The sequence below is a fragment of the Aquarana catesbeiana genome, linkage group LG05 (genome assembly GCF_042186555.1).
Source record: "Aquarana catesbeiana isolate 2022-GZ linkage group LG05, ASM4218655v1, whole genome shotgun sequence".
Classification (NCBI taxonomy): domain Eukaryota; kingdom Metazoa; phylum Chordata; class Amphibia; order Anura; family Ranidae; genus Aquarana; species Aquarana catesbeiana.
In genome coordinates this window covers 161,704,991-161,731,453 of record NC_133328.1, presented here as the reverse complement: position 1 = coordinate 161,731,453, position 26,463 = coordinate 161,704,991, and the positions used below count along the sequence as shown (strand labels likewise).

Sequence of the window (26,463 nt, the reverse complement as noted above, 5' to 3'; positions counted from 1 at the left end):
CTCCGCTTTAAGGAGTGTGTGGCAGGGAGTGTGTCCTATGCCTACATACTTTTGCTAATAGGTGTCCATAGCTCCCAACTGTCCCTGGTTTCAAGGGATGCTTCCTGATTTGAAGCAATGTCCCTCTGCCCCTCTTCCCCCCTCATTTATCCCTCATTTTGGTCTTATCCATATAGTTGTATATAAAATGCACTTTTCATCTTTCAAAAAGTGTTTCCCAGTGCTAAACCTTTCATCCAAATTCTAAATGGCTGCATTTGTAAATTTTTAAAGCCAAAATAAAGGAATAGTAGTGGTTTTAATTAACCGTTTTTTTTTTTTTTTTGGTTAATTCTCCTTTAAGGGGGTGTGGCAGGGGGCATGTCCTATGCCTACATACATTTGCTAGTAGGCGTCCCTCATTCCCATCTCAAAATGTTGGGAGGTATGCTATTAGCAAACGTATGTAGGCATAGGACACACCCCCTGCCACGCCCCCTTAAAAGAGAAATCTGAAAAAAATGATTTGTTAAACCCACAAGTGTTTTTTTTTTTTTTTTTTTACCACTTCTATTCCTTTATATTGGCTTTTGACATTTACAAATGCAGCAATTTAGAAATTGGATGACAGGTTTAGCACTGGGAAACACTTTTTGAAAGATAAATAGTGGAATTTATATAAAACTATATAGATCAGATCAAAATTAGGGACAAATGAGGAGGAAAGAGGGACAGAGGGACTTTGGGGGTTATTTACGAAAGGCAAATCCACTTTGCACTACAAGTGCACTGCAGAGAAGTGCAGTTCACAGTAGATCTGAGGGGAAGATCTGAAATGAGGGGAAGCTCTGCTGATTTTATCATACAATCATGTGCAAGCTAAAATGCTTTTTTTTAAAATTTCCTTGCATGTCCCCCTCGGATCTACAGCGACTGCACTTTCAGTGCAAAGTGGCTTTTCCTTTAATAAATAACCCCCTTTGTTCCACATCAGGGACAGTCCCTCAAAATCAGGGACCGTTTGGAGCTATGCTGTATTTATAGCTACTGACTCCTAATTTTCTTTTTATAAATGGCCGAAGTTCCACTTTAATTTATTTTTTTTTATTGGCCTGTGCCTCAAATTACATAAAGAGGTTAATAGTACATGGTGAGGTATGTAGGATCCTCACAATAACTTGTATGAAATGTGTTGGATCGGTGAGAGGAGCTGTCATCATTCACAGTCTGTGTTTTTCCTACGTATCCATGCATCGTAAGTGATGCAGTGATTGCTTTTATCTAAATAAAGTTTTATCGAAACATTGTACACAAAGAGGCGTGCCGCTATGCGCCCCGGGATTGGAGGAGAAACGGATCACGTGGGCGTGTTGTCAGAGCAGCAGGAAGCCGTGTGTGGGAGATCAGAGACACACTGAGGAGGAGAGCCAGGACTGTCATGGATGTCACACAATGGTGACAGAAGGTAATGTGCTTTACAGAGAGGAGGGCTGACCGTACACAGATGATGAAATACTATTATTATAGTTATGTATGAGGTGTAAAGGGGAACACAAACTGGGGGGTGCCAAAATTGGAAATAAGTCAATTTTTTCATAAAACAGATAATATAACTTTGCTGGTTTTCTATAAAATAATTCCTCCTCTGTGTTTGCATTTGAAAAGGGTCCCCCCGGCCACGTTGATACACACCCCATTCTATAGGTTCCCCCTGTACCTCTCCATCCCCATAGGAGCCCCGCTCTGTACTGTACCACATCAGAGGGATGGGGGCTTTTCATTTTTTTTTTTTTTTTTTTTTTTTTAAATTGTATACCTTAACATTTTAGTTTTTAAATTGAACTTAAAGCGGAGTTCAATCCATTTAAAAGTCAGCAGTTACAAAAAGTGTAGCTGCTGACCTTTAATAAACAGACACTCACCTGTCCAGCGATGCTGGAGCCCGGAGCCTCGCTTCTCTCCTTCTCCTCTCTAGGATCGAGCCCGCACAAGTGCTCCCATTGCATGTGGATTCCTATGGGGGAGCCAGGATCGCTGGTGGAGGACACAAGAAGAGGAGATTCGGGGCCACTCTGTGCAATTCTATTGCACAGAGCAGGTAATCATAACCCTGTTTAATATATATATATATATATATATATATATATATATATATATATATATATAATTTTTTTTTTTTTTTTTATATATATGACGCTTAGATGTGAGTGCTGTTAGCTATTAAATCTTTGTGTCCTTCATTTCTGTGTAGGACGTGTTGGTCTGTTAAACATTGCAATGTCCTTGGCTGTGGCATGCGTTCAGTGTGAAGAAACAAATGTGACAGCAAGGAGCAGAGCTGAAGTGTGCATGGCCCTCTTCCTTCTAGTGACACTGGCTATAATCTCACATATCTCGCGTCATCGGTTGTACTAGAGGGAATTTTTTTTTAGTACACAATGGGGGTTGTTTACGAAAGGCAAATCCACTTTGCACTACAAGTGCAGAGTGCAGTGACTGTAGATCTGAGGGGGACATTCAAGGAAAATAAGAAAACAGCATTTTAGTTTGCACATGATTGGATGATAAAATCAGCAGAGCTTCCCCTCATTTCAGATCTACCCCTCAGATTTACAGCGACTGCACTTCCAAGTGTACTTTCAGTGCAATTTCTTGTAGTGCAAAGTGTATTTGCCTTTAATAAATAACCCACAATGTGTTGAATGTGTGATCTGAAAAGCAGGCTGGGCCAGCTTTATGTATTTGTTGCATGTTCAATTTAAAGTGTAACTAAAGGCAAAACTTTTTATTTATAACTTTTCGATTAGTGGAAAGGGATTAGAACCCCTGAAGGTTTCTATTCTTGTTTGCACTGATTCCCCTCTCTATTAATCCTGTTTACCGTTCTCACTAAAAGTGAAAGACATTTTGGGTTGTCCCAGAACAATAATAGAGGGAAAATCTGCAAATTGGGACATTAGTTCTGGTGACACACCTGAATTTCCCTCACTTTAAAGGAATTTCTTTTCACTTCCTGTTTTAGCTATGGGATACAATGTGAAGCGAAATCTCCGCAATGAGATACAGATGGCAAAACCTTACAGGGATTATAGCCCTCCCTTACTATATCCAAAATTAAACAAAAGTTTTGTCTATAGTTCTACTTCAAATTCTCACACATATAGCTGATAAATACTACTAAAAAAGATTTCTAACTAATAAGTGTTTCAGTAATACTGTGTGGAAATGTTGTGGTTTCCTATTCACTCCATTACATTATTAAGTTACGTTATGTCTATCCGAATCTCTTGTGCAAAGCAGCCTATGATACATTTTCCAGTCTGTCAGTCTGTTTTCAGAGTCAAAGGCATATTCAGAAGTTAACTGGAGGAAGGAGGGGGTTAAACTGTGGTTGTAGCTTTATTGAGAACCAGTCATGTTTGGGCTTGTACAGAATTTTTTTAGGCATTTTTTAATTCTCACCATGATGCAAGCCATTGATTTTACATTTTTTTAATTTTATACGCCACGCATAAGCCACAATCCTGTATCCACTAAATGTGACTGTGCATTAGATACACTTGACCCTAGGGTCACATCTGTGCGTTTCTGCGGGACGCATTTGCACAGGCACGACAGCCTATTCATTTCAACGGGCTGCCGTGCCTGCATTTCCTGCAGAAAAAGATGAATGCACCTTTTTCAAAACACAGCCCACAGGAAAACTGCATGGTCATTTTGACCATGCGATTTCCCTGCAGTTCCTGCACACGCACTGTGATTTTACATGTGTGGGGGTGCCATTGAGAATCAATTACAGCCCTGTGCATTTTCTCAGAGCAGCTCGTTTTCACTGCATGTGGGTACGTGAATCGCTGCGATTCCTGCACCCACAGCCACACACACACAGTTGTAAACCAAGCCTTAACCCTTTCACTGCCAGGTCTGTACTTCGTATAGACCTGACAGAAGGGGGGTTCACAAACAATCCGGTGCCTGCAGCCACCGGTATTGTGTGTAAGCCCTGGTTCACACTGACTGCGGGAATTAAATTGTGCGAGTTCAGCTGAACTCGGGAGCGATTTCAGAGACATCTGTGCATTATGTGTTTCTGCACAGATGTCAATGAATATCGCACCCCAAAATTCCCAGTACAGAATCTACTTTTGGAAATTGGTGCAGCGCCGCGAATGCATGCCAAATCGCATCAATGTGAACCAGGGTTAAAACTGACAGGCAGACTCCTGCCTCCACACACTCAGATTGCCTCCACACACCCCAGTACCAGCACCTCTCACCCCCAACCCCCCCCCCGCACATCCCTGCCATGTATTCCGGGCTCCGAGCTTGGAGGGGAGGGAAAGAGCCAACACATATCCACTCTTCTCCCCTTCTTGCTGTGACCCGGAAAGTGACGTCTATGATTTCACTCCCGGGTCAGTACCCCTGGCTAGCATAGCCGGGAAGGGATGTATTGCAATGTGATGTGCATTAAATTGCATTCAGTGGAGCCCAGAGGAGACATGCAGAATCTTTTAGACCCTGCATGTCTCAAAGAGAATCTGATGTGATCTCTGATCTAAAGAGAATTATTTTTTTTGTTTTTGCAAAAAAATAAAGTTACACCCAAGCACATAAAGTCGTCCCCCCCCCCCCAAAATAAAACTTTGAGACCCCCCACATATACAAACTCCTCCGTAACACTAAACTGATGACCTATAGGCTTTCAAAGCGTCACCCATAGTAACTATAGGGTACTAAAGTTTGTCGCCATTTCACAGGCGCAAATTTAAGGTTTGACATGTTGGGTATCTTTTTACTCTATACAACCTTGTCCTTTATATTTTTAATAATTTGGTAGTTTATTGCGTTTGTTTGCCCTAAAATTCACTTTTTAGTTTGTTTTTACTGAAACTTTGCATTTCCTAGACCTTTGCGGTAATATCGTATGACATAAAAAATTGGAAGTACCACTATTTTATTTTCTAGGGGGTCTGCTTTCAGAAAACATATAATGTTTGGTGGTTTTATGTAATCTTCAGGCCTAAATTTTTTTTTTTTTTACATGTGTGGGGAAAAATGCAAAAAATGGCTCTGGCAGCGAAAGGGTTAATCTCTAACCATCCTAATATAATTTGTTACCAGTATGATACTTACAATCTATATTGTCTTAAACAATGCTTCTTTTTTTTTTTTTTTTTGTGCAAATCATCTGTGACTCATTGGTTTCTTGGACTTCGTAGGTGCAAGCTTTATTTGCATACTATAAAATTATATTTATTGGTGGTTTCCTTGTCCTGTGTTCTAGATTAGTAGTTTCTATAAAAGGAAAAAAAAACTCACTGAAGCATATTTTTTTTTTAAATTTAATTAACATGCTGTATTTTATTTTTCTGTTGTTGAGACTTCTGCAGTAAAGTTTAATATGGATAGATGGGGACAGAAGTTGATACAGCAGATGGCAATAAATATCATTGAAGGGTGTAAAGGGGCACCTTCTGCATAGTAACAGAAAATAGGTGTTTTACAATATGTTTTTGAAAAAAGTGTTCTAGTGACATGACATATAGCCAAAAAATGTATAAAATTTCCTAGGGCTCGTTCACACTAGCAGTTGGAGGGGGTTATAAAACCCAGATCACTCTTCGGAGAGCAACTTAAGTGTGAATGAGCCCTTACAGTCATGTAAAAATTTTAAATAGAAGTATGGCCCAAAACTGTAGCGGAGAGCCGATCAGGGGCTCTCCTGATAGTGGGGTCTCCCCTGATAATCAGCACATTGATTATCAGTGCTGACCCATCAGCAGTGCCCACCTGGGATGCCCATCAGTGCCACCTATCAGTGCTGCATATGAGTGCCCGTCAGTGAAGGAAACATTTTATCTACAAAATTTTATAACCAAACCGAAGAAACCTTTTTTTTTTTTTTTTTTTTCCAAAGTTATCGGTCTTCTTCTTTTTTTTTTTTTTTTTTTTTGTTTAGCAACAAATAAAAAAAACCCAGTGGTGATAAAATACAGTAGGTGACTGCGATATTGTATCAATCTCGCCGTTGTTATCGGCGAGATTGACACCTTGCAAGCCCCGTCACGGGAGCCAGCGCCAAGCTGGCTCGCTCATCGGGAAAGGGAAAAATGTGTTTTCTTCCTTTCCCAATGAGCGACAAGCATTGCTGACATGTGTTTGGTATGAATCATGAGGGGGAACTCCATGCCAAATTTTAGATTAAAAACCGGCATGGGTTCCCCTCCAGGAGCAAACCAGGCCCTTAGGTCTGGTATGGATATTAAGGGGAACCCCCTACGCCGAAAAAACGGCTTAGGGGTACCCCCCAAAATCCATACCAGACCCTTATCCGAGCACGCAGCACGGCCGGTCAGGAAAGGGGGTGGGGACGAGCGAGCGCCCCCCCCCCCCCCCTCCTGAACCGTACCAGGCCGCATGCCCTCAACATGGGGGGTGGGTGCTTTGGGGAAGGGGGGCGCCCTGCGGCCCCCCCACCCCAAAGCACCTTGTCCCCATGTTGATGAGCACCAGGGCCTCTTCCTGACAACCCTGGCCGTTGGTTGTCGGGGTCTGCGGGCTGGGGGCTTATCAGAATCTGGGAGCCCCCTTTAATAAGGGGACCCCCAGATCCCGGCCCCCCACCCTATGTGAACGAGTATGGGGGTACATTGTACTGCTACCCATTCACCTGGGGGAAAAAGTGTCAATAAAAAAACACACTAGACAGGTTTTTAAAGTAATTTATTAGGCAGCTCCGGGGTGTCTCTTCCGACTCCTCCGTATCAACATCGGAAGAAGACGATGGAGAAGACCGGGCCAACGCTAGCAAAAGAGTGGCAAAAGAGCAGAAGATAGCGGAGGAGCCCGGCAGAAGAACCGGAGAGCAGGAGAAGAGAGCGGAGGAGTCGGAAGAGACCCCCGAAATCGGAAGAGACCCCCGGGGCTGCCTACTAATAAATTACTTTAAAAGCCTGTCTGTTTTTTTTTTTTTTTTTATCAACACTTTTTTTCCCCCAGGTGAATGGATAGGGGTTCGATGTACCCCCATACTCATTCAAATAGTGTGGGTGGCCGGGATCTGGGGGACCCCTTGTTAAAGGGGGCTCCCGGATTCTGATAAGCCCCCCGCCCGCAGACCCCGACAACCAATGGCCAGGGTTGTCGGGAAGAGGTCCTTGTCCTCATCAACATGGGGACAAGGTGCTTTGGGGTGGGGGGGCCGCAGGGCACCCACCCCCCCATGTTGAGGGCATGCGGCCTGGTACGGTTCAGGAGGGAGGGGGGGGCGCTCGCTCATCCCCACCCCCTTTCCTGACCGGCCAGGCTGCGTGCTCGGATAAGGGTCTGGTATGGATTTTGGGGGGACCCCCACGCCGTTTTTTCGGCATAGGGGTTCCCCTTAAAGTCCATACCAGACCTAAGGGCCTGGTATGGTCTTGGAGGGGAATTCCTTCCCACGCTCGCTGCAATTGGAAAATGTGCCTTCTCTATTGCAGATGTACAGTACCCTCTCTCCAAAACGCATTCTCGCGGGCAGGTACTGTACCACCAAAAGAAAGCTCTTTTTGTGGGAAAGAAAATGATAAAAATTTCATATGGGTATAGTGTTGCATGACCGCGCAATTGTCAAAGTGCGACAACACCGAAAGCTGAAAATTGGCCTGGCCAGGAAGGGGTGAAAGTTCCCAGTATTAAAGTGGTTAACCAGAGGCCAAGATGGCAGCTTCCTTGGCTGAAAATGATTGGAGGGTTTACTTCCACTTCAAGGGTATTTCTGTCACAGACAGTGTTGACAGGGGAATCAGCAATTGTCCTCTCCCAGCGGGGGCGGGTGGGGGAAGCCGTCACCACCGGGAGAAGACAGTGATTATTGCTAGCGGCTATAGCAGAAGCTAGCAATAATCACAAGAGAATCCTGCAGGCTGGTTGTACCCAAGTTGATCGATTTAACTTAATACAGTCAGCCTGCCCATTAACGGATTGAATCTCGGCCGTTTCAGCAGGGTTCGGACCATGTATAGCTGGCCTAAGCCACTGGAATAGTTCCACTGCTTGCTTTAGCCCGGGTTCACACCTATGCGAATTAGATGTGCGTTTCCGCACATCTAATTCGCATAGCAGGAGAATGTGACCGGCTCCCTATGGTGCTGCGGGCTGCCTAGGGCTAAAGCTCCAGGTGTTGTTGCAGCCTGTGGTGCTGAAGGCTCAGGAACTGTGGCTCGGATGCCTGGACTGCTTGGAGCTAAAGCTGTTGCTTAGGCAGCTGAGCAGTGGGGCCGTTGAGCTGAGAATTTGGCTGGAGGTGGGAAAGCTGAGGTTCAGGTGCACAGCACTGCCAGTGTGCAAACTGGTACTAGCAGGCAATTAACTTCTACTGCAAAAAAAAAAGGTGGGGGTTATATTTGCCCTTATCTTGCCTTCATATTTACTTCCCACTGCCCACTCCACCAACTTCTGCTGTCTTGACTAGACACTACTAGGAGTGTCATACTCCTGGTCCCCTTCTATGTGCTTTGGTTCCATCCCCTGTCCCCTGTCCATGTCAGTGTTGTGATATGAGACTGGCTGCTTTAAAGTGATTGTAAATCAGGGGTCTTCAAACTGCGGCTCTCCAGTTGTTCAGGAACTTCATTTCCCATCATGCCTAGTCATGTCTGTGAATGTCAGAGTTTTACAATGCCTCATGGGAAGTGTAGTTCTGCAACAGCTGGGGGGCCATAGTTTGAGGATCCATGTTGTAAATGATCACCTTCTGAAACAACTTATTCTGTTTAAAATAGAAATGAGAGGCAAAACATTTTTGTATAGATATAAAAAACATAAATACATTTTAGTTCCCTTTTTTTTGTAAGTGATCACATTCCCTCTGTTCCCAGCTGCATAAGAGCTGTAGCAGGGAAAGCAACAGTACACGGATCTTCCCAGTCAAAGGCTGTGCAGGTGGGTGTCAGGAGAAGTCTGATCATTGGAGGAGAGCACACTGAGTTCCCAGCATAGCTAGAGAACTGACCAAGCTGTGCTTTCATGCCTTATGTGGTCAGTTTTTAATAAGAAAACAGAGGGGACTGGCAGGAACACCAGGGATTTCACACAAAGGAAGCAATACATATTCTTGATGAAAAAAGCACAAGTCCTTCTAGTTCATACAAAGACAACAGGATATGTTTTCATACAAGTACATGGTACAACAGGCACATATCAGAAATATGAAACATTGGGGTAACAAACACTTTAACCACAGCACATGGTGTGGGACCCGGCATTCAAAACCCAAGGAATGTGTCGGATGCAAAAATATGTAAACAAAAAATGGTCATTATCTTTAAAACCTCACCACACATAACATCGTAGATATATTTGGTTTTTCAGGTTGCCCTGTTAAAAATTCAGCCGGAGTAAGGAGATATTCTGTGTGCAGTTATCCTTTATCCCCAGGACAGTAATTTTATGCTAGGCTTTCTACATTAGTTTCAGCAGCGCTGAAGAATTGCCACCCACTGCAGTGCAATGTATAGAGCTGCTGTGCACAAAAAGCTCCTGTGTCTCCAGATGCTTGCTCACATTTTCTGTTTTCTTTTGTTTAAGGTTCTTCTTTGATTTCTGCATGCTGAGTTACACTGTGAAACTGACATGTTTGGTGGTTGCAAAGCCACAAAGAGGTAAGAACTCAAAGCTGACCTCAATCATTCATATTTCATAGAGGCCTGTCTTGAAAATCACATAGAGTGACACATTGCTGACCTGAAGGTGACTGTAGAAATAAACCATGTTTAACTATACACTCACTGTATTCTGATCTCTAAATATACAATTACATTATTTTGTTGCTTCATTGTAGAGGGAATTCTCAAGAAAAAAAAATAGAAATTCTTGGACTGGGGAATAAAAAGGAGTGTTCCCAATCTCCTACAGCTCTTCAGTGGACCCATGTCACTGATGCTAAAAGCTGAACTCCAGGCAGATAAAATAACACTAATTCCTGCAGCTATAGGTTAAAGTGATTGTAAACTCTGATCCATTAATTGTACCTATAGGTAAGCCTATAATAAGGCTGACCTATAGGTCCTTTAAATATCTCCTACACGTGTACCATTTAGGAGATATTACTATATATGCAGCCGATGACATCATCGGCTGCATGCGCTCCTGAAGGAACGGGCACCCGTGCCTTTCCTTCAGATTCCTGTGCCGCAAGTGGTGGCTCCCCCACGCATGCGTGGGAGTGACATCACATGGCTCCGGTCAGTCAAGCAGCCGGAGACCGCGGACCCAGACGGAAGACGGGTAAAGCTGGATGTGGCCTCCAGCCATGACAACGCATCGGTGGAGGGCTTCGTTTGCAGGTAAGTTTCACATAATGTGCTAGTATGTGATGCAATCATGAGCGGAGGAGGGAAAAGACCTGGTTGTATTAGCAGAAGTAGAGAAAAAATGGTTATGGTTGTGGTAATGGTTATGTTAATTGTTATGTTTGTGGTTCTGATAATGATTATTTTATGGCAATGGTTATGTTATGATGATGGTTATGTTCTGTTCTGTTATAGTGATGGTTATGTTTGTGATGTGTTGTTGTTGTTCTGTGTTATGTTGTGTTGTGTTAATGGTTATGGTTCTGTTCTGGCAATGGTTATGGTTCTGTTCTGGCAATGGTTATGGTTCTGTTCTGGCAATGGTTATGGTTCTGTTCTGGCAATGGTTATGGTTCTGTTCTGGCAATGGTTATGGCTCTGTTCTGTAATGGTTCTGTCCTGGCAATGGTAATGGTTCTGTTCTGTAATGGTTCTGTTATGGTAATGGTTATGGTAATGGTTCTGGTAATGGTTCTGGTAATGGTTCTGGTAATGGTTCTGTTCTGGTAATGGTTCGGTTCTGTGCTGGTCTGGTAATGGTTCGGTTCTGTGCTGGTCTGGTAATGGTTCGGTTCTGTGCTGGTCTGGTAATGGTTCGGTTCTGTGCTGGTCTGGTAATGGTTCGGTTCTGTGCTGGTCTGGTAATGGTTCGGTTCTGTGCTGGTCTGGTAATGGTTCGGTTCTGGTCTGGTAATGGTTCGGTTCTGGTAATGGTTCGGTTCTGGTCTGGTAATGGTTCGGTTCTGGTCTGGTAATGGTTCGGTTCTGGTCTGGTAATGGTTCTGTTCTGGCCTGGTAACGGTTCGGGTCTGGTCTGGTAATGGGTCTGGTCTGGTAATAGTTTGGTGCTGTTCTTTTACTTCAAACATCCATGGGTATACATACAAAAAAGTTCATGCACCTGTACAGTTTCAAGCAATACTATGCTCTTTCTCAAGCCATGTGTGAACCACTGTTGATCAAAACCATTAAAATAGATACAAGAAAAAGGGCTTGACAGGTGTCTCCCATTTGACTAATTATACAAATCAAACAATAATTACAAATGAGTAACGTGGGCAATCCGCGCTACCGCCAGTGAGTACTAATGAAAAAAATATATGAAATTATATATGTAAATATAAATGCAGTAGGTGTTAGTATTAAAGTGACGGTGCTGCAATCTAAAAAAAAATTGAATATTCAGCTTGGAAGTATAGGAAATGTGAGAAAATAGATGCGCAACCCAAACAAAAAAATGAGTTAATTATGTGCAAAATAGAAACACAAAAAGGTGCAATGTATGTCTCGTCAGAACAAAACAATCAACTAAGAACATATACCAGCAAACTAAAAAGAATTATCTGAATTAAACCTATGTTAGGATATGTGTTGAGATAAAAAAGTGAAATAAAAAATATACTAGTAAAAACAATGAAATAGGTCCATGGAGTGTTCTATAGTCCAATATAAGGATCAGTAAAAAGGAGATAAGTGGAAAACCCCCCAATAAGTCCTTTCCAGAATGTAGTCCCACACTATAGCCAACAGATAAGGAATGCCGCATGACCGCTTACCAGAACCGTAGGACCTCTGTTACGGAGGTCTAGTGGGCTAGAAGGCTTCTGAAACCTGGGAAGGAAACAAGTCTTCTCTGTTAGAGATAAAGATTTTGAAAGCCCCCATTCCTACTTGCCAATGTGGGTCCCACGGAGCATAGCGGAACCAGGTTTCACCGTTGGAGGAGAGGAGCCGGACGGACGTTTGAAACTACCGCCCTCGCCAGAGTGTTTCCCTTTGTCTGTGCCCACTAGACCTCCGTAACAGAGGTCCTACCATTTTGGTAAGCGGTCGTGCGGCATTCCTTATCTGTTGGCAATAGTGTGGGACTACATTCTGGAAAAGACTTATTGGGGGGTTTTCCAATTATCTTCTTTTTACTGATCCTTATATTGGACTATAGAACACTCCATGGACCTATTTCCTTTTTTTTACTAGTATATTTTGTATTTCACTTTTTTATCTCAACACATATCCTAACATAGGTTTAATTCAGATAATTCTTTTTAGTTTGTTGGCATATGTTCTTAGTTGATTGTTTTGTTCTGACGGGACATACTTTGCACCTTTTTGTGTTTCTATTTTGCACATAATTAACTCATTTTTTTGTTTGGGTTGCGCATCTATTTTCTCATATTACCCATAATTACAAATGAAGCAAGGAAGAAAAGGTGTATCCAAAGTAATTGGTTGTATAACAAATTTTCCATTCTTTAAACGACGTTGTATGCAGTTTAGACATGGAAAGCACCCATTTCTTTTGCTATCTAAAAAGGTTCTCTTTACCTCACTCTTCTGACCCTGAAAATCCATATTTACTCGCATGTCAGGTGAAGTTTTTTTCTATGGTAAGTTTTTAAGAACACTACTTGAAAGTCCTCAATCTCTGGATAAGATCGCTGCAGCAAGGGCCAGTGTATTTTTGTATGATCCTAAAGATCTCCACACTGTACCCATGATACTGCATAGAGAAGGGCAAACATTTTCTCTGTCTCTACGTGACACTCCCCGATCGTCGGACTGATCCATTTTCTTTTATTCCCGTTGTATAATTTTTTCTGGATAATCCCGATCTCGGAATTTTTTTTACACATTACATCCAACTACTTAGCACATTTTAATTTATTATTCCGCGTACACACGATCGGACTTTACGGCATACTTTGCCCGGCGGACTTTTCGACTGACTTTACGACGGACTTTCCGAATGAACAGACTTGCCTACACACGATCAACCAAAGTCCGGCGGATTCGTACGTGATGACGTACGACCGGACTAAAACAAGGACGTTCATAGCCAGTAGCCAATAGCTGCCCTAGCGTCGGTTTTTGTCCGTCGGACTAGCATACAGATGAGCTGACTTTTTCGACCGGACTCGAGTCCGTCGGATAGATTTGAAACATGTTTCAAATCTAAGTCCGTCAAACCTTTGAGAAAAAAAAGTCCGCTGGAGCCCACACACGATCGAATTGTCCGACAGACTCCGGTACGCCGGACCAAGTATGCCGGAAAGTCCGCTCGTGTGTACGCGGCACTACTCACAATCCTTGTCACTCTGTACAACTGACTTCTAATGATGGACTTAAAAACGTGGTGAGTGAAAGCTGTCTAATAGCAGGAGCTGATTCCTGTCAGTGGGTTTCACGTAGAGATTGGATTCAATCTACCCTCCTTTCATGTACAGTGGGTATAGAAAAGAATCATCCCCTTTAAAGTAATCACATTTTGTTGCTTTGCAGTCTGAATTGAAGACAGACACCGTCTTTGTTTTATCCAGCTGTATTTTTTTCAGTGCAGCTTATAACATCCAAGTGAATGATTTAACTCCAACATGTCAGAAAAACAAAATACAAAAACAGAATCACTGAGTTGGAAAAAGGATCACCCCCTTGTGCCAGTATTTTGTTGAACCATTTTTTGCTTTAATTACAGCCTTTAGTCTGTTAGGATATGTCTCTGCTAACATTGCATATCTAGAATTTGCAATATTTGCCCACTTTTCTTTGCAGAACTGCTCAAGTTCAGTTAAATTTGATGGTGACTATTTGTGGACTGCAGTCTTCATGTCATTCCACAGATTTTTCAATGGGTTGTTTAAGTCTGGGCGCTGACTAGACCATGCAAGGACATTCACCTTTTTCTCTTTCAACCACTGTGTGGTTATTTTTTTCTGTGTGCTTTGGGTCATTGTCATCTTGGAAGGTAAACCTTTTTCCCATTGACAACTTTCTAGCAGCAGATTTTCCTCAAGCATTTATTGGTATTTTGCCCCATCTATTTTACCAGTGCCTGCTGCAGAGAAATACCCCCATAACAGAATTTTACCACCTCCATGCTTTACTGTAGGAATGGTGTCATTTGGATGATGAGCTGTATTGGATTTCTGCCAGACATATTGGTTGCTGATGAGGCCAAATAATTAATTAAATTTTAGTCTCATCTGACCATAACACCTTATTCCATGTGGCCTTAGAATCTTCAAGGTGCGTTTTTGGCAAAGCTCAGTAGTGACTGCATGTGGCCTTGAGGAGTGGCTATTTTCTTCCAACCTTCCCATACAAGCAACATTTGTGGAGAATTTGTGATATTGGTGTCACAGGCACACAATGACCGCTCTTTGTTATGAATTCCTTTAACTTCTTCAGAGTTGCTGTAGGCCTTTTGGTAGTCTCTGACCAGTTTCCTCCTGGCCCTTTCATCCAGTTTGGAGCGACGTCCTGATCCACGGAGGCACTTTGTCGCAGTAAGTGGGCTTAGCACTATATGACCATATAGTGTGACCAAACCCCCATATTTTTTGAATATGTTCAGGTGTTTTTAACTAGCCTTGCAGGAAATGTCATTCTTGAATGTGTGCGCTGTAAAATATTTTGTACTGATCCACGGAGGGTCTGTGTTGTACCAAATACCTTCCACTTCTTATTAATAGACTTCACTGTGCTTCTAGGCATTGGTAAAGCCTTTGAATTTTTTTTTGTATCCCATCTCCTGACTGTGCCTGTGCGCAACTTTATCCTGGAGGTCTTTTGACAGTGCCTTGCCACCCATAGTTGATTGTTTGCTTCAGTTGCACTACCAGGGACTGAAATGCTCCAGGAAAGCTCTTTTCATGCTGAGCTAATCAAAATGACCATAGCTAATCACAGCTGGAAGTCCAATGGCCTTGTGTGTCATTGAGAAGGTGATTAGCTACATTTGATAGAGTGTACAAGTCATTTGTAGGAGGGGTGATCCTTTTTCCAACTCAGTGATTCTGTTTTTTAATTTTATTATATGTATTTTTTTTTTTTTTTTTTGTCATGTTGGTGTTCTATCTTTCACTTGGATGTTATAAGTTGCACTGAGTACATACAGCTGGATAAAACTAAAACAGTGTCCGTCTTCATTTCAGGCTGTAAAACAGCAAAATGTGATTATTTTTAAGGGAGGTGATTCTTTTCTATACCCACTGTAAATCAGTGTCCAGGAATGCAACCCTAGACCCTCAAACACAAATTTTAAACTGTATATACTGACTGAAACTATTTAATACCTCCTCAAAAAGATGAAGGTTTCCAACGTCAACCCGCCAAATAGCAAACACGTCATCTATATAGTGCAACCATATTACAATACTTCTTAAATATATCATCCAAAAAGGTGTATTTGTTCTCAAAATCCTGCATATTTGCACATGCGAATGACGAGGCCATGTTAAAACCCTTCACAATGCCTTGTAGCTGTAGATAGTAGTTTTCCTGAAAAAGATAAAAATTGTAAGTCAAAACAAAATCCAAAGATTTTTCAAATAACAAAATCTGAGCTGGTGTATATAATTTGGCTAATCGGCTTAATTGATGATTGGCTTAATTTCATGGCCACTGCAAAACCCATTCCTCTTGGGTAGTATATAAACTATTTACATCCCTGGTAACCAAGATCTCATCTCCATTATTTCTGGGTAATGATATTAAGTTCTGCTATGGTAATGGATATGTTGTTATAGTTATTTTATGTCTGTTGTGTTTAGATCCACTTTAAATTTGACAGTAACTATGAATCTTAACACTGTCCACATACTTGTGTGTTTTAATGCATGTCTTTTTCTTTCAGGCTGTGTTGGGGAAAGGTGCTTTTTGCATATCTACTCCAAACCAGGAACCTCTCAGGTGCAGATGCAGTCAATGCTCTAAGACCTTTCTATTTTGCTGTGCATCCTGATTTTTTTGGCCAGCATCCAAGAGAAAGAGTAAGTACAATGACATGCACTCTCCCCACATTTTGAACATTGTACACAGATTAAGGACTCTTAAGCACAAACTATTGAATGTGTATCTGTTTGACTTGGCTTGTTACTGCAGCTGTGCTGCTTACCTTTGCCTTATTGGTAAACCTGAACTGTTAGGCATATGGGGCATAGACCAACCGGGACATTTGAATATATCAGAAGAATTTCTTTCTCATCAGATGCTTATTGATGTGACCTGTGCCCAATGTGTATGTGACAATCGACATGATGTTGATATTCACTACAAACGCTCTTACCCAATAAATCTTACCAAATAGGACAATGCAATGTCTTCTGTTTCCTCTGTGTTTTTCATTTTCAGCCTAACACAAGTTCACTGCACGTGGTTTCTGCTCACCCATTCAAATCAAATAGATGTGTGATTACTAATCTAACAAGGGGCTTGATTCTCAGTGAGCAAGTGTGCTGTTGATTAAAGCAGTGTTTGGGAACAGGATGAATATCTATAGCAGACTACACCAACATCCCTTGCTAAAGCTGTTGCACATTAAACAGATAAGTTCTGTTTCTTCAGACAAAAATGGACACCATAATCAACAACTGAAGTCTTCAACAGATAATCATTTCAATGTGTATTGCAGAATGTTTAGCACCACCAGAAAGATGGTTTATGGTGTGTGTGTGTGTGTATATATATATATATATATATATATATAATATGTGTATGTATGTGTGTGTGTGTGTGTGTATATACAGTATATATATATATATATATATATATGTATATGTGTGTATATGTATGTGTGTGTGTACACGTTTAGGGATCCATGGTCCAGTTCAGGTCTTGGTCCTCTACCTTTAGGCTAATTTAAACTCACCCGAGACAGACAGCCAGGGCTCTTGGCCTGGGAACCTCAGACAACTTCTGTCTAGGAGAGCAAAAGGTTGGTAAAAGCTATTAAGCTGTGTATGGGGAAGCTGACAAGCTGTAGGCTTGCTCAGCCTGGTAGATAGGATTTGTAAATATTGTATAGTTAGTGCCGAGACACGGCTAGGTTTTTGTTTGGCTATTTTTGTTCCTATTTGTTTTTGGAACACTGTACAGCACCTGTATATAGACTTGTTTGTCACTACTTCACTGGATTTGGTATCTGTGCCTGAAAGACTGCTCATCCCAGGGAAGCTTTGTACCTGCTACCTGTCCTCCCCAGGTTACGTATGGTGGAGAATGCGGGCAGCAGTAGTAAGTTACTACTTAAACGGCCAGTACCTAAAGTGACAAAACATGGAGGAAATCCTCAAACAAATGGTGTTATCCAACGCTGCACAACAGCAAACAAATGCATACAGGAGCAATCGCAGAGGCTGTTTGAACAGCTAGCCACTGAGTCAAAAGAGGATAGGAAAACCCTGTCTAAGGTTGTGGAGACACTAGCACAGTGGTCACCTGTTAAAATTAATGATATTGGAGACAAGCCCTCAGTCATCCATGTGGGTTGATTTCTTTCCAAGATGACTGCAGATGATGATCAAGAGGCCTTTCTGCTAACGTTTGAACACACCGCTGAGAGAGAAGGTTGGCCTAAAACCCAGTGGTTAGGACTGGTTGCCCCCTTGCTTTCTGAAGAATCGCAGAAGGCCTACTAATATCTGGAGTCAGCAGAAGCAGGAGACTATGAGAAGGGCAAGCAAGAAATCGTGGCGCGAATCTGTGTCACCTTTGGCAGTTCGAGCACAGCGGGTCCATAACTGGTCCTTCCAAGACGAGAGGCCCCCAAGATCGCAGATGTTCGACCTAATCCACCTGGTGCAGAATTGGCTACAGCTTTCTGGGCCACAAATAGTGGAGCGTGTGGTCATGGACCGATCCCTGAGGTCACTACCAGTTCCCCTGCAGAAGTGAGTGAGTCAAGGAGACCCCAAGTCGGCAAACAACCTGGTGGAGCAATACTTTGCTGCAGAGAGCCTGGTCACCACCCCTACAGCCGCATGGACTTTCCACCCAAAGCCACGGTCTCCCCAGGCAAGACTGTTCCAGGGGAAGTGGGTGGTAAGCATGGCAAGGAGATGGGGGGTGATTTTTGGTGCCAGGACTGAAGTTTGGTGTCCCAAACAAGGGAAGCCACTGCCTGTCAGCAAACCAAACTGGGGCAACATCAGGTGTTTCCGTTGCCACGAGCTGGGACATGTGGCAGCAAACTGTCCATGGACAGATGAACCCATGCAGTGTGATGTATCTTATAGAAGGCGCAGTCTATGTTTGCTGCTGTTTCATGCGCTGCAGCGCCAAGTGTAGGAAAACACATGTGCCAAATGACTGTGAATAATAAGCCTGTTATGGCATTGCTGGACTCTGGAAGTCTGGTGGCTTTGGTTAAAGCTGAGATTGTTGAAACTGTAAATTTTCATGTTAAAAAAGTTGCTGTGTTCTGTGTACATTAGGATACCCAAGAGTATCCTATAGCCACCGTTAACTTTAAACCTGACTTGGGTACGGTGACCCGTCTGGTTGGGCTTGTGCCCCACTTGGTACACAAGGCCATCATTGGTAAGGACTTCCCTAAGTTTTGGGAACTGTGGGATCGTCCCAACGCTGTTGCAGTACCTGACTTAGTGGCAGAGCCAGAACTCCTGGCCGGCACCGACAATGTGGGTTCAGGGGACTCGTCTCGGGATTTTCTGGGTTTTCCCTTCTCGGTTATGGCGGGGGAACTGGAGGAGCCTGGGAAAGTCCCCACCGCCAGTGAAGGTGGACAGCCGTGTGCTGACTCTGAGGCTACGTTAGAGTTTGCTGACCTTAATGTGAACAAGGAAAACTTTGGTACTGAGCAGAGAAAAGACCCTACCTTTGCCAGGATGATTAATGATGTACCTGTCGAACCAGGGGACAGGCCCTGTTTTCCTTATTTCAGCAGCAATGGGGATTTACTGTATCGTGTATGTAAAAAGAATGATGAAATTGTTGAACAGTTAGTGGTCCCCAAGCCATACAGACAGGTGGTGTTGTAACTTGCCCATGGGCACTTGCTAAGAGGTCATTTAGGGGTTGAGAAAACCACAGAAAGGGTGTTGTGCAGGTTTTACTGGCCAGGGATACAGAAAAATATTGAGAATTATTGTCAATCCTGTGTCCCGTGTGTCAAATGTCAGCCCCACTACCCCACTTCCGAAGTCCTTTAGTGCGCTTACCCATTATTGAAGTGCCCTTTGAGAGGATCGCCATGGACCTGGTGGGCCCACTCCCTAACTCTGCCAGGGGTCATCAGCATATTCTTGTAATCATGGATTAAGCTACCCATTCCCTTACGCACTGCATCTGCTAAGAACATTGCCAAAGAGCTGTCCATGGTGTTTAGTCGGGTTGGGATCCCTAAGAAAGTCCTTACAGACCAGGGCACCCCATTTATGTAACTAGGGAGTTGTGCAAGTTATTTAAGGTGACACAGTTGCGAACCTCTGTGTACCACCCTCAAACTAATGGCTTGGTGGAACGCTTCAATAAAACATTTAAAGAGCATGTTAAAGGTTGTTGTCAGAGATGGGAAAAACTGGGACTTCCTGATTCCATACTTGATTGTCATCAGGGAGGTTCCCCAGTCCTCTACGGGGTAAATTTTGTTTCTTGAAAAATCTTACAAACAACAACTTGTATACAATAAAACCATAATAAATAAATAAAACATATTTACAAAATAATTGAATATGATTATTCAAAACAAGAACATAATAAATGGTACAAATCAAGTTTCCACAATAACATTATTATCTTGTATTTTTTAACCTCAAGGAGGTTGGTGTTGGTGTCCCTTGTTAATTTGATCTTGTATTTTTTAAATGTACCTGCCTACTCACAAACTGTCCTTTTTGTAGAAAAACACATAGGCAAGTATTTGTAAAAATAAATTTATTCTGGGTAACAAAATAAAGAGGTAGGCAACGCTGGAGAAACTTTTGGAATTTGTGGCCTTTTGGCCCCCAGGGCAGACATCAAGTCTGTGGAAAATAAAATTTTTAGCTTGAGGAGTCCATATAATTTGGTGCCCAATCTGGTCCAGGACTCCCAGAGATCAGGACCAGCAGCAGATGATATCTATGTCCCCAGGAAAGCAGGAGGCTTAAAAGCACGAATCATCTGTCACCAAACTTCTGCTAACATGAGATTAGCAGAAGGAGCCCAAAGGGTGGCGCACTGGCTATTGAACTTCCTTTTTCTATTCCCGTCGTACGTGTTGTATGTCACCGCGTTCTTGACAGTTGGACTTTGGTGTGACCGTGTGTATGCAAGACAGCTTGAGCGGACTTCCGTCGGAACTCTATTGGAAAAACCTTCAGAGTTTTTTCCGACGGCAAAACCGGTCGTGTGTACAGGGCATTAGACATAGCCAACGAATCCTGGGAGGGGGAGCAGACACCCCACAAAAGTGCCATTGAGCATATCGCTCAAATGAAGGACAGGATTGCAGCAAACATGCCGCTGGTAAAAGAACACTTACTGCATGCCCAAGCAGCCCAACAGAGAATATACAACAGGGGGCCCAACTCCGTGTTTTCTCACCTGGTGACAGGGTCCTGGTGTTAGTTCCCACCGTTGAGAGCAAGTTCCTGGCTAAGTGGCAGTGTCCCTTCGAAGTAATTGAAAGAGTTGGGGAGGTCAATTACAAAGTATATCAACCAGGTAAAAAGGAAGCCCCACATAAACCTGTTAAAGCCCTGGAAGGATAGACTAGCATTAACTGCGAGGTTTCTCTCTGTAATGCCTAAGGGTACTGAGTCCCCTCTGATCCCTGAGGTCACGATTCCAGACACCCTGTCGTATTCCCAAAAACAGGAAGCTAGGGAGTTCATGATAAGGAATAGAGAGCAATTTTCAGAGTTACCTGGCACAACTTCAGCAGTTCGGCATGATATTGGGGTCCGTGTCAAGCTCAAACCGTACCGAATTCCCGAAGCTAGAAGAAAGGACATCAGTGATGACGATAAAAGGATGTTGGAGCTAGATGTCATTGAGGAATCCAATAGCGACTGGTCTAGCTCCATCATGTTAGTCCCAAAACCTAATGGCACTTGGAGGTTCTGTAACAACTTCAGGAAGTATAATGCAGTGACAAAGTTTGACACCTACCCAATGCCCAGGGTAGACGAACTTATAGACTGACTTGGCAAGGCCCGCTATCTGACCACTTTAGACATGACAAAAGGTTTTTGGCAAATACCCCTGACTAAGACTGCATTTGTGACCCCGTAGGGTTCATTTCAGTATAAGAAAATGCCTTTTTGGTTGCAAAATGCCCCCGCAACATTTCAGAGGGCCATGGACAGGACCCTAAGATAAGCAGCAGCCTATCTGGATGATATAGTGGTACATAGCACTGACTGGGAGTCTCACTTACCCCGTGTCCAGGCTGTCATTGATTCCCTCTTCAAAGAAGGTTTACGGCGAATCCCAAAAAATGTGCCATTGGTTTAGAGGAAGCCAGGTATTTGGGCTACACTATTGGCCATGGAGTCGTTAAACCACAAGTAAATAAAATAGAAACCATCCAGGAGTGGCCACGTTCTGCAAACAAGAAGCAGCTCAGGGCCTTTCCTGGGATTGCGTGGCATTATAGAAGGTTTATCCCGAATTTTGCAACTATAGCTGAGCCACTGACAGACCTTACGAAAGGGAAAGATTCTGTAATGGTGAAATGGTTCCCAGTAGCAGAGGAATCTTTCCAAGTCTTGAAGAATGCTCTTTGTGCACAGCCAGTACTGTACAAAAGATTTCTCCAAAGATTTTTTTGGTTCAGACGGATGCGTCTGATGTAGGTATCGGGGCAGTATTGTCACAGGTACACAATGGGGAAGAACACCCCGTCGTGTACCTAAGCAGAGAGCTCAATGACCATGAGAAAAAGTATGCAGTCATTGAAAAGGAATCTAAGTGAATGAAGTGATTTTGTGCAAATAGTGATATAAGATTCAGAATAAATTATCCCATATGGGATATAAAAATAAAGAATATTTTAAAAATAAATAAATTGTGTATTAGATGTCTATCTACAATAACCATATACAAATGATATGTGTAGATGATGTAATCTCAATCTTGCCGTGTATACTCAAACAACATCCTTAATATACTCATGTGCAATTGGATGTGTATCACCTTGTGTAAGCCGAAAACCAAAATCAAAAAGACACAGAAAAAAAAACAGCTTCAAATTTCAATAAAATAGTGACAACAAAGTCCAGTAATTGCTACAGTGAATGGGGAGTGGTGAAGTTCTGTGGCTGTTAGAATAGGTGGAGATGATTATTCATATATAATCCTGTTGTGGCTCTTTTAACAGTCTGGTCTCCCAGAACTCTTACCTCAATGCTATAAATGGCAGGCAATCACCATCTGGGATATCCACTGACTTCCCTGGATAGTCGGTGTGATCTCTCTGAATGGTGGATTTAACAGTAATCCTTCTAAGGGTGCAGCGGTATGTTGTCAGATCAAATTGGTATAAGGAGGTACCTCAGTGTAAGAAAGGGGACAAAGAGGAAAAGAAGCCTCCAATAGTGTAGTATGTCAGGGCTAAAAACGTGTTTATTTATACATAATAGCGTGGACTCTTACACAGAAAAGTTAAAAATAGCACAGGGAACAAAATAGGCGTCGTTCCTCGCCTTCTTCCGGTCACGGCTCTCCCGGCCATTCCCTACGCGTTACGTTGCCTCTCACAACTTCTTCTTGTGAGTTCCCTGTGCTATTTTTAACTTTTCTGTGTAAGAGTCCACGCTAATTTTTTTAGATCCTTAGAGAGTTTTTTGCCATGAGGTGCCATGTTCAACTTCCAGTGACCAGTATGAGAAAGTGAGAGCAATAACACCAAATTTAACACACCTGCTCCCCATTCACACTGTCACGGAACGTCCCACACTCCGCTTGAGTGCTTCCGTCAGTATACCACTTCCTTGTAGTCTGGATACAGATATTCCAACCGCTCCCAAGCATAAAACAAGACCAGACTTGCTTAGTTGCTAACATGGACTAACGCTTTATTTGAGATCTCACACAAATATATACAGCAGAATGACTAAAACCTAACCTAATTAACATGAGCTAATTTACTAAATCATTTACCCAGACCAGATGACTCAGAGACATGACCTGTAGGACACAGACTTGTGGGCACCGAGCTTCACACAGTAGTATAAACACAATAGCAGGAGCTAATTACAATTAGCAATACAAACAACAATCTCCCCCCTCCTCAGCCTAGTCATCAACAGTTTGTCTCCTAGCCAGTCCTGGAGGCTAATGTGATCAGCTCTCACAATTAACAGGTTGAGTTCAGAATCAAACAAACCAAGAATAGTCTCTACATACATCCTGGGAGATATTGTGGACAAATATTACTGTCCCATTTTAAGTAGTCCAAGATATATTTTCTCACTCACCCTGTGCCAGGATAGCACAGGGTGACTTAGACATAAGAGGTGTATGGGGAGCTGAAACAAGGACATCCCCTACTTTCCAAGGGATTCTGAGTTCCACGGGCCCTCCCGTCACACACACCTGATACCTTGTAACAATAACGAGTCATATGACACCAGGGAGGGAAAATGGCTAATTGGGCCCAATTTGGACATTTTCACGTAGGGGTGTACTCACTTTTGTTGCCAGCGGTTTATGGCTGTGTGTTGAGTTATTTTGAGGGGACAGCTAATTTTTCACTCTTATACAAGCTGTACACTCACTACATTACATTGTAGCAAAGTGTAGTTTCTTCAGTGTTGTCACATAAAAAGATATAATAAAAATATTTATAAAAATATAAGGGGTGTACTAACATTTCAGATACTGTATGTCAAGTAAAAATGCTTTAAAAAAATATAATTTATTAGTTTGCATTTTTTGAATTGATTAAAAAAAAAAAAAAGAAAAGTGAGCGAGCAGGCAGAAAAATCTAAATCAAATCAGCATTTGGTGCATCTACCCTTTGGCTTCAATCCAGTATCAATTAATTTAGGTATACATAGTGCTTGTGCACACAGTTTTTTTGAAAGAACTTGGCAGATAGGTTGTTCCAAACTGAGAAATACAGGCAAATGCCTATTCATCATGCCATACCATCAGGGAGGCGTGTGATTGGCCCCAAATATATTCTGTAGGAGGACAACCCCAAACATACAGCCAACATCATTAAGAACTACAGTGCCTTGAAAGTATTCATACTCCTTGAAATTTTCCACATTTTGTCATGTTACAAGTGGCACATCATTTTGAAATGGAAGGAAAACGATAAATGGGTTTTCATTTTTTTTTTTTTTTTACAAATAAGTATCTGAAAAGTGTGTTGTGTATTTGTATTGAGCCCCTTTTACTCTGATACCCCTAACTAAAATCTAATATAACCAATTGCCTTCAGAAGTCACCTAATTTGTAAATGGAGTCCATTTAATATCGGTATAAATACAGCTGTTCTGTGAAGCCCTCAGAGGTTTGTTAGAGAACCTTGGTGAATAAACTGCATCACGAAGGCCAAGAAATACACCAGACAGGTCAGGAATAAAGTCGTGGAGAGGTTTGAAGTAGGGTTAGGTTATAAAAAATATCCCAAGCTTTGGGCGCATGCGGCTGATCTCCTCGCTCCATGCTGCCTGAACATTCCACCTCGGCTGATAAGGTGCAGACTTCACCCCAGCACAAGCTGACCAGCGCCGGAAGCTGCGGATACCGCCAGGCTCCCGACGGACATACCCCGAAACTGCCAGCGATACTGATCCCAATTGGAGTCCACTGCCACAGGAAAAGGCAAGGGCAAGATGGCACCCAAACCTCCTGAGCCAGATGACTCGTGGCTCTTCGCAGCGGACCCTGCTTCTCCAACGGACAGCCTGCACCAGTTTCCAACTGACCTGGTAAGCCCCATGACCATAGACTCGGACACTCTGCTTAATAAATTTTGCTCTATATATTTGCGAGATGAAATTACTATGGCCTCTCGCAAGCTCTCTGCTGACCTGGTAAAGGGTCTTAAAGGGCTAGTTCACCGCACTAATCAATTGGAGCATCGCATGGACTTGGCTACAATAGTGTTGGAGGGGCATGAGGAGGAGGTTGATGGACTAAATGCTAAACTTGAGAGTCTGCAGGATAAGCTGGAGGATGCAGAAAACGGGGCCCTCAGAGATAACCTCCGCATCTGCGGAATCCCTGAGGTCATCAATGACTTGCAAGGTACTGCTACTGCCTTCTTTCAGGAACTTGTACCTGAGATTCCCCATGAGCCTTTGGAATTTGATCGCATTCACAGGTCCCTTGCCCCTAAACCAACCGAGGGCCCTCCAAGGGATGTTATTATTAAGTTCCACTATTATTGTACCAAAGAGAGACTTCTGCAGGCAGCAAGGGACCGCCAAGACCTCTCCTTTCAGGACGGCTCCCTGAAACTTTTTGCAGATCTCTCCCTGGTTACCATCGCTAAAGGGAAGAACCTAAGACCTTACTTGCAGGTCCTACAAATGCAAGGGATCAGGTACAGGTGGGGGGGGTTCCCCTTTAAGCTTTCGTTTTCCCACCAAGGCCGCCAGTTCAATGCCTCTTCTCCATCTGTCCTGTGGTGGCATTTTCAGGAACTGCAGTTTGACCAACCCCCTTCCCAAAAGGAGAGGCCATCCTCATCTGCTCGTCAGAGATTCTCTCAGCCGTCTTGTAAGTCCTCCCAGCTTTCTCAACATGGCTCTCAAGCACTCCGCTCTCTCCAAGCTCAGTTGTTTTCAGGATATGGCCACAGGATGACAGTTGATTAAGTTTGACTGGAATGTTTTCTTTTTTCTTCTACTTTGAGTCTGACACTCCTACCAGACCAACTGCCCTCATCGCCCACCGTGGACCCTGATCCACATTCTCTCACTAGCCTTATTGAGCTGGGGCCTGGGTGATCTAAGTACTTTTTCTTGTACCTTCTATTTGCCAAATGTCACCCACTGGCTCCAAATAACCCCTATCCTTAACCCCCCCCCCCCCCCCCCCCCCGTTTTTATTTTTTTTTATTCATGAGTGGTGTTTATGCAAGGTTTATGCATGAAGGCAGACCCGGGCTTTAACGCTCAGTGCCTTTTTTGATCTAGAGCAGGGATATGCAATTACCGGACCTCCAGCTGTTGCAAAACTACAAGTCCCATCATGCTTTGCCTCTGGGTGTCATGCTTGTGGCTGTCAGTCTTGCTATGCCTCATGGGACTTGTAGCTCTGCAACAGCTCGAGGTCCACTAATTGCATATCCCTGATCGAGAGCGATAGTTACCTTGTTATGGTCACCTTTCCTTGATCAGGTTACCAATGTAGGTTTACTGATTGTGTGCGGGCTGCCCTGGGCGTTGGCAACCAATCTTAGCTGAATAGT

General features: G+C 43.0%; 1 protein-coding gene across 1 annotated transcript in view; it reads left to right on the top strand.

The window, feature by feature from the left end:
* The first annotated feature begins 1,317 nt into the window (after positions 1-1,317).
* The window catches only part of TCAIM (T cell activation inhibitor, mitochondrial), an 84,967-nt gene continuing 59,821 nt past the window's right edge, over positions 1,318-26,463 (top strand). Inside the window, exons 1-3 of the mRNA XM_073630303.1 lie at positions 1,318-1,444; positions 9,550-9,623; positions 15,946-16,081. Of these exons, the coding sequence (XP_073486404.1) occupies positions 9,595-9,623; positions 15,946-16,081 (165 nt within the window). The 5' untranslated portion in view covers positions 1,318-1,444; positions 9,550-9,594. The remainder of the gene's footprint in view (positions 1,445-9,549; positions 9,624-15,945; positions 16,082-26,463) is intronic.